A 9,463-nucleotide genomic window follows, 5' to 3' on the forward strand; every position below is an offset into this window, starting at 1 on the left:
GTAACTAATAAACAAAGAGGAAAAACAAGTCAAAAGATAAAATAGAATCTCTAACCAATAAAAATGCAATTTACAAACTACTTAACAGCATGGAATCTAAATTATTGTATTAAATTATGACAAATAAACCCCTCTTATCGTACCAGGCTATAAGATTCAAGCCAAACAGTGGAAAAATATAGGATGAATTGAACCCTCTGCAAATAACACCCTTTTAACGGTTATTGAAGTTCTACATAATCTAAGAGAAGTAATGGGCCTAAATAGCTACCTTGAGGCACGCCATAAGTTTTCTATCTATTCCTAAGATACGCCGAAATTCACTGATGGAAACTGCCCGAATCTAATTAAATTTTCGCTAGAAACGGCAGTTTTAACTTACTCGTATTAAATTAAGATACTAAAATTTTGGATCGGCATAAAAACAGATTTTTCTACCACTTTTTGGAAAAACACTTTTAAATAGTAGTATTTTCTATTACATTGCCACAACTTTGTAAACTAACCAACCCCCTTTCTCCCCTCCAGAGCGCCTCCGCCGCCTGGACCGCCTCATCGCGTCCGCCCTCGCGGCCAAGGCGTCCATAGTAGGCGCCCTGTTGGACGCCCCAGCCGGCGCCATGACACATCTAGCTGACATCGCGAGGGCAGATACACTGTGTGATACAGGTTAGTGTAACTGTACTATAAATAACGTTTATTTACAGAATTTTATTTTAGAACCAATAGCAACCTAAACCGTATGTAAAATAACTTAATATTGATTACGATATAGCCTAAAAACTGACTTGCGAGTACGTCCGTATAGGCTTATACAAGAGCTATCTATGTTGCGGGATGGGGTGTCCCACGCTCTAGAGAGTGCAATGAGTATAGGTATAGGTAGTGTTGGTCTAGATAGTAAGCCGGCAAGGCGTCTATAGCCGTCTGATCACGTCAGCATTAGCGGCTAAGGCGTCCATAGTAGGCGCCTTGTTAGACGCCCCAGCCGGCGCCATGACACATCTAGCCGACATCGCGAGAGCTGATACACTGTGTGATACCGGTGAGTGTAGAATATTGGTATAATACAAGGTGTTGCAAAAGTGGAATAGTAACATTCTAAGTTGTGACACTAAAGTGGTCTACTATTTAAGGGACACCCTATATTCGCGCTACTCAATAGCGATGAAATCACCGCGCCGATTTATTTAAATAGTATGGCTATCCCGCCGTGGACAGGTGGCCTTATCGCTGCAATTCCATTATTTGAACTCCCTGCATTTCTCGGCCGGTTCCCGATCCTGACAGTAACCTTTTGACTTTTTGGTTGAAAACATCAAAATTAGGCGATAACTCCGCCTTTGTCTATATACTTATACATTGTACTGTAATGTACCTAATACTTGTGTAACTACATATTTTTGATTCATACGCAATAAAGTTTATAAATAATTAACCTCCAATTCCCCTCCGCAGACATAGCCTCAGAGCTGCGCGCCACCCGCCTCGACCGCAGCAGCAGTGTGGAGGAGGACATGCCTGAACCTGACGTGGATAATATACACCCGCTACTGTTGACTGCTTATGCACAAGGTACGTCTAATGTGGCATGAATTTATGACAAAAGTATAAGGAAAATACAAGATCTTTACATATCTAATACTGGGCACCACGAAAAAGATTAAAGCAGCATTAACACCCGTATAGAATGGTACGTATTTGATAGATGCATACACAGATATGCCTGACGTGGGTAATATACACCCGCTGCTGTTGACTGCTTACGCACAAGGTAATGGTAGAAACAGTCAAAGAACTTATTTTAAAAAATCTAAAGATTATGTGACTAATGTCAGGCAGTTTAGACCTAGGGGACATGTACAGAAGTTCAATTCGAGAGAGCCAAATGCTGGCACTTTACACCCCCAGAGAATGTAATATATAAACAGGGACTAATATTTTCAGTACGTCCATGTTAAAAAAAACTGAGATGAAAATTATCTTCCATTTTTTGGATTCGGTATTGTCACTTTGCGAAAACGTATAAAGTTCTTTAGCAAAATTGTTGGCACCAATATTAAATTAGCGATTTCGAAACACAAAATTACCCAAACCATAGTTTCCAAATTTAAAATTTAAGTTTTAAAATACCTACTTAAATACTTAATTTGCCTATTAACAAATTCCGTATCTGTTTCAGCGACGGAGCTAACCGAAACACTTTCGGGCGCTCTCCGCGTGAGTCCCGCGCGACTCATGCGCGCGCGCCGCGGCCGCTGCGACCAGTGCGCGCCCATACACGGTATGTTAACACCCTGTATATGTATATGTACATAATGTTCAAGTATAAGGCAGATAAATCTGACCCCTCTCAGAAGCATTGTTACTATGAGAAGGGGATCATGTTTCTCTGCACATACATACATATGCTCACGACTGTAATCCCCGAAGAGGTAGGCAAAGGTGGCTCGGAAGTGAGTCACCCGCTGTACATTTTGTACTCACATGGTACGTCAACACATTCATCCTTTTATACTGACTTTATACTGATTTTATCAAAATTTTACACATTTATAAGGCTAATAGTGATGTAACGAATATTCGCATTCGCATTCGCATTCGCGAATATTCGCACATTTTAGGATATTCGCATTCGCAAAATTTTGTGCGAATGTTTTGCGAATATCAGTACTTATTAGAAAAAAGTATTGAAAAATAATGGTAGGTTAACAAAATCAAAATCCATTCGTCTTTAACCTTTTATTACAAGTTACCCTCTTAATCTCATTACCTTTATCATTTGGTATTTATTTAATTATTTTTTTGGGCAATGAAACTTTAGAAATAGTTAATACAAGGTGGGCCAAAAGTAATCACCCTTTTGGAAGTTGCTCTCATTTGTACAAATGGACGCCAATTTCAAATTTGTGTTGATATTGGTGGACTAGACAAATGCAAAATACAAGTTCAGAGGCCATGGAGTGATATACTCCCCAAGATCGCGGAATAATTGTGTATACTTGTTCAGTTTTGGGACGCCTTTGTTTTCATTTTATCGAAAAATCGCAAAATCGCCCGATTTTGCCGTTTGAGACGGTTTTGAGGGGTTTTTTGAAGACCCGTGTTTATGTGAATAAGTGTCTCCCGTGTCTCTGGAAGCCCTTAAGGCGAGTGCGAGAATCTCTCCCCCGAAGTTCTCGTTGGAGTGATGAGAAATGCCATAAAAGGAGCCCGTTTGGCAATCAATTGTGACGGCGCCCATTTTGCCGATATCATCTTCTAGACTTTACCAATAAAATTGTAAAGGTTCAAATAAACATATTAAAAAAACAGAATCCAAGTTTTTCATAAAAAAAATTAAAGACAAAAAACATCGGATGACTTCTATTGGTCCACCTTGTAGTTTCATAAGACCTAAACATACACTCACGTGCAAAGAAATAGTTCCACTTAATAATACAGACACCAAATAGCCCCTAATTTAATAAACATTTAATAGAAAATTTTAATAAAATATTAACGTTTTTGGTTGGTAATATTCTGATTCGTTAGAATCGTTAAATGAACTTAAAAATTGCAGAAGTCGTCATTAAGTATTTTTTTGCGCTTTGGAGTAATTTGGTGTTTTTCTTAATGGATCATTTTCATTGCCCGTGAGTGTAAATAAACAAACAAAAAACGTATTTTGACAGTATAGTGTCAGAGCAAGACAGCCATACATTTAAATACGTTTAAAATTTAAATTCGTGTAAATCGTCCTCAGAAACTGCACACAGTCGCAATGTGTCGTAAGTGTTACGGAGCTAAATAAAGTTTTAAAAAAAAGTTGCGTCTAGTATTGTTTAGTCTGATTCGGAATGCGCCTAGATCGGAACGTACCTCGTTCAGTACGAGACTGCCACGAAACCATACAAATAACGCCAAATTTGAACACAAACTGCATATTCGCATTCGCATTCGCATTCGCGAATGTCAATTTCAGATATTCGCATTCGCATTCGCGAATGTCCAAAAACACACATTCGTTACATCACTAAAGGCTAATGCCTAGTTTCACCATAGTCTGTTAGATCATTAACACCCCTGTTACATTGTAATGTCATCAATTATACGTCACAAACATATTAAATTCTTGACAGATGTGTCAAAAGTCAACAACTAATCCGTTGTTATAATCTAACACAGTATGCTAACAGCCAACTGACAGCGTTTAGCATGTGTCTAAGGGCCACTTGCAGAAACATATTAATTCTAGATTTAGTGTTATATCTCGATTTAGTGTCAAATTTTATATGGACTGACGTTTCTTAAATCGAGATTTAACACTAAATCTAGATTTAATATGTTTCTGCAAGTGGCCCTAAGTTTTGATGGTAAGACCCTAAATAATTTTACAAATTATTCCACAGAGCCACCCCCGCCGCCGCCCCTGGAGCAGCCAATCACGGACGTGGACCAATCAGCGGAGTCGCTCGGCACCAGCAAGGACGCCTCCTTCGACATGCTGAGTGAACTGGCCAATATGGAGGGCGAACGCAGCTTTATTGGTATGTCGATGTTTATAGTGTTACGAACTATAACGTAGTAATATACTGTATAAGTGTGTGAATAGATTTACTAATTATAGATACGTACTTATGTACTGTATGAGTGAAACATTGTTTAACTGGAGTTTACGAGGTATTTGACACCGGTAAAATCTGTTGAATTTCTATGAGGAGATAAGGTAAAAGCTAATTACTGATGATGCTTTAGGCGACTTTACTGAACCCGATGCCCCAGTTCTAATTGGTTGTTTCAGTCACCATTATTTTTCCCCAATAATGTGATTTAACTCATATTCATAATTATTATTGGTCAGTTTAAGGGCCTGTTTCACAATTTCTGGATTTTATTCCACAGGTAGCCATTAACTAGACATTGTGATCCAAGCCCTAAATCTGTGACACTTGATTGTGCTGCTAAAGTTTCCCTTGGTTTTCTTCCACATTTAATCCATCAACCTAACATAAACATGAGTCAGTTACACTCGATTGTGCTGCCAAAGGTTCACTAGATTAGCTTCCCCCTTGAAGCCATCAACCCAACATAAACATCTCTTTCTCCCCCCAGACCCAGACGACTCCGCCTCCACCCTAGCCACTCGCCTGCTGCCGGTCTCGGCCGGACTGCAGGCCGCCCTGTCGCGCCTGCTGGTGGCCACGCCGCTCGCCGCGCAGCGACACGTCGCGACTAGGAGCCAGCTCACTGTCGCTAGTGAGAACCAGTGCCGGTTGAGGACTAGTATGTATCTTATACTTACACTGACATTTCTCCTAAACGGATAATGCTAGCTTGCTTAATGAGACGCCGTGTAAAAAATCAACAAAAACAGCTCGTCTGAATAATACCGCTGCGTCAGTAAGCAAGTACAGGCACTAAATTAGTATGTAATTTAATTAGATAACTTAAACTCATTAGTGTAGGTTAAAGCTATATACACTGGTTGATAAACACAACCATACCGCGATGTAGAATAGACGCGCCAACGCCATCTAGTGTCGCCGGCTGGTGGCCGCGCCGCTCGCCGCGCAGCGACATGTCGCGACACGGAGCCAGCTCACTGTAGCTAGTGAGAACCAGTGCCGGCTGAGGAATAGTAAGTATTTTAAACCTGCATATCTTATATAACATGTATAGCGCAAAAAATCCAGTGACAATTGCACCAATTTGCTTCTAAATGGCAAATGGTAGCTTAATTACGCCGTCTACAATCAAAAACAGCGATAACCGCCGCGACAGAAAGCAAGAGCAGGCAGCAAAAGTACCTATGACATATGACAATACCATTAGTTTAATTAAACCCATGAGTGTAGGTTGCATCTATATACGCTAGTCGGTAAACACAACCATACCGCGATGTAGAATAGGCGCGCCAACGCCATCTAGTGTCGGCCGCTGTCGCGCCTGCTGGTGGCCGCGCCGCTCGCCGCCCAGCGACACGTCGCCACGAGGAGCCAGCTCAATGTGGCTAGTGAGAACCAGTGCCGGCTGAGGACTAGTAAGTATTTTAGACACTCACGAGCAATGACAAAAGTTCCAGTGACAATAGTATCAAATTACTCTTAAATGGAAAAAGACTAGCTTAATGACGCCGCCGTCTGCAATATTACAGAAAAAAATAGCGCAGATTCAGAATATTACCGCTGCGACAGAGAACTAATGCAGACAGCAGACTATAGTATGTATTTAATTGCCATTAGATTACTTAAAACTCATTAGTGTAGGTTGAAGCTTTATACGCTGGTAGGTAAACACAACCATACCGCGATGTAGAATAGATGCGCCAACGCCATCTAGTGGCCACTAGCCGCCGCGAGTCATGTGCAGATCTAAGTTACTAAAAGTGTTATCTCAGAATTACCAGAGAAAGAGCCAAGTATTAATGATAACCAGGTATTAATGATAACAATATTTGTTTCAGAACACCAAATGTCACAAGAGATGAATATTCCTGACGACGAAGCGGAGGAGACAATACAAGTAACATTACTTTATATGATTACCAGAAAAAATTCTGTATAAACCTCCTACATATCTTACAGGGCATATTAGTATATCTCTTCAACCGGGAATTTTTGAGCCCAATAAACTTAATAAAGACTTACCGTTTTATATAAATAAACTTCCTTTTGTTTCTCAGGACCAACCCAGTAACGGGGGTTGATGACCTCGACGAGACGGACGAGACTCGACCCGGCGACCGCGAGGCAACCCTCAACCACTGAGCCCACGCGGCTATTTGATTCAATATCCAAGACTAATCGATCTTACACCTTCAACTGTTCAGTTAAAGGCGAAATTTCATTGAAGGGGGTTAAAATTGTACTTTTTTTATGAATGGATTTGATATGGCTGGCCCAGTACCACTTTGTTATGTAATAAAAAGATTTGTGTATTAAAAGTATGGCCGTTCAGTCTTTTAAGTTTTTCTTACACTTTAGTAGATTGAAAAGTAATCGTATCAAAATTAAATTTTGTAATTGTATTTTTTTGGAAAATCTAATAAGTTTTTAAGTGTCGTAACTAAAATAGAATAAAATGAACCGTTGTATATTTGTAATAATTGTTTTTTTCTCTACTAGAATTCTCTTTCTGTAAGTAAAAAAAATCTTAGATTAAAAAGTATATAAAAATATTATTTTAATATTCCATGTACGTAATTTATGTAGGTATGTGATCCACATAAGTATAATGCACAGATAAGTTTTTTAATGTTTAAAATTAAGTTATATTTTTGTTAAATGTACATAAATATATGTTTTAGATTAGCTATGGATGTGTGGAGGAAAGCAAGTGGATAAAATATATAACAACTTTGAATAAATGAAACAGAATATATACAATAATTTTGTATGTATATTTGTAGAACTTTTGAAATTATTAGTAAGTATTATATTGGACAATACAATTTATCATTTCGAAATTGTATTTATTGGTATTTTTATTAAAAAATCATGTAATACTTACTTTCCATATAAAACTAATTTCGGTCAAATAATTATATGATATACAATACAATCCTATGTAAGTGCCCTAAGAACATTGTACCTTATTACATGCCATATTTACTAGTTATATACAAAAGCGTGGAACGACAAAATATACTGAATGTATGCTGTTTAATCTATAAATACTAATGCACGTCCCTCTATAAAACCATAATGTTAATATTTTTTTATATTTCTTCCATTATTGATAATTTTTACTAATAGTAATGAATAAAGAATGTTCTTCTAAGCAGCATATAAGTAAGCTTTTTCATATATATCCACAAAATATAATTATGGATTAAACAGCATATTGATAATATATATTTCCGCATACCTAAAATAATATAATTAAGTATGTAATATAAAAAAAAGAATGTTCCACTGTTGTACCACACCGCTTTTGATGATTGTTATTATAATTATACCTAATATATACATTATATACAGGCGTAACACATAAAAAGCTTATATATTTTATACCTTAGGCTAGGCTTAGACCAAATGAAAACCCATCCACTATTCCCAATATATAAATTTGTATATGTTATATGTAACTACTATATAAAGAGCTTTGTAATTAAGAATATTATACACATTGGCAATTTTGTATAAGGATGTGATGGAATATGTAGCACATTTCAACAGATATAATAATTAAGCACAAAATTCAATGCACTTGATTTCATGTCAGTAAATACTTTAAACATATTATTGATATTGATAAGATAGGTACTTCCTACATTTAGATTTACACTATTTAGATGTCATCACGACCCATTACGTCCCCACTGCTGGGGCACGGGTCTCCTTCCAATGAAGGAAGGGTTTAGGCCTAGTCCACCACGCTGGCCAAGTGCGGGTTGGTGGACCCCAACACAGGCAAGCTTGTGCTTAGAGAGTTGTCGGATAAGTGGGCAACCCGACTGTCAGATGTTTTCAAGCCACCCGAAGGCCTCTGACTAGGCTTAACGACTGCTGCCGAAGCAGCAACCGGGACCCACGGCTTAACGTGCCGTCCGAAGCACGGAAGCGTCCAGAAAAGCACCACTTGAAATTGGTCACCCATCCAATGGCTGACCGTGTCAGTTGTTGCTTAACCTCAGCGATCAGTTACGATCACTGAGGCCCGCTCGACTACGGACGCTATTTAGATGTATTTTTAATTATTCATTTCATAACACACTTGCGTAATTTTCAAATTAATTAATTATAATTCAGAACTTTCATCAGGAATACCACGTATAAACTATGGTTTTTGGTGTTGGGACTTGATTCTGTTGCAGAGTTAGCAATATCGGGACTCTATGATCAATAATTAAATATATGCTATTTATTTATGAACTCTAAAAGTTTATAACTGTAAGTACATGTTTTTTTTCTCTTTTGAATTAATAACAATAATATTCCATCACTTCCTACGCTTTAATCACTGTCTACGGCATATTACTATTATGGCATATAAATAATATAGAGGTATCAGTACATACCATTACATAAACTGTACCCTTGAGTTTTATTTTCTTCCACCGTTAAGTTATAAGATGGATATTAGATATTAGATTATAACTCCCGTGAATAAATAAACTACTTATAAAAATGGCGGATATAGGTATATTCGTGGTATCTTGGGAATAGGCATAGGTAACTATTTAGATTTTAGGTATTTGTCGACCAAATGGTGTAGGTGACTTGACTGCTATGCCGAAGGTCTCGGGTTCTATCCCGGCCAGGCCAGATATTTTGTTTAAAGACAGATATGTGTACTCGGGTCTTGGGTGTTATTATGTATCTGTGCAGATAGGTATATCAGCTGTCTGATACCCATACCTATTACATGCTCTGCCAAGCTTGGGGTCGGGTGGCCGTGTGTGAGATCACCCCACATTCTAACTTAATTATATTTTTTTCTTTTACTAGGTCAGATTCATAATTTTTCACCGGAATAAAAA

General features: G+C 38.1%; 1 protein-coding gene across 3 annotated transcripts in view; it reads left to right on the top strand.

Annotated features, from left to right (window-relative positions):
- Positions 1-9,017, top strand: part of LOC105383869 (rho guanine nucleotide exchange factor 11) — a 156,673-nt gene extending 147,656 nt beyond the window's left edge. For all 3 annotated transcript variants that reach the window (XM_048632274.1, XM_048632272.1, XM_048632273.1), the window contains 7 exons: positions 529-669; positions 1,459-1,575; positions 2,183-2,284; positions 4,392-4,529; positions 5,095-5,265; positions 6,446-6,504; positions 6,665-9,017. In XM_048632274.1, the coding sequence (XP_048488231.1) occupies positions 529-669; positions 1,459-1,575; positions 2,183-2,284; positions 4,392-4,529; positions 5,095-5,265; positions 6,446-6,504; positions 6,665-6,688 (752 nt within the window). In that variant the 3' untranslated portion in view covers positions 6,689-9,017. The remainder of the gene's footprint in view (positions 1-528; positions 670-1,458; positions 1,576-2,182; positions 2,285-4,391; positions 4,530-5,094; positions 5,266-6,445; positions 6,505-6,664) is intronic.
- Positions 9,018-9,463: the final 446 nt, after the last annotated feature.

The sequence above is a fragment of the Plutella xylostella genome, chromosome 31, assembly GCF_932276165.1.
Source record: "Plutella xylostella chromosome 31, ilPluXylo3.1, whole genome shotgun sequence".
NCBI classification, from domain to species: domain Eukaryota; kingdom Metazoa; phylum Arthropoda; class Insecta; order Lepidoptera; family Plutellidae; genus Plutella; species Plutella xylostella.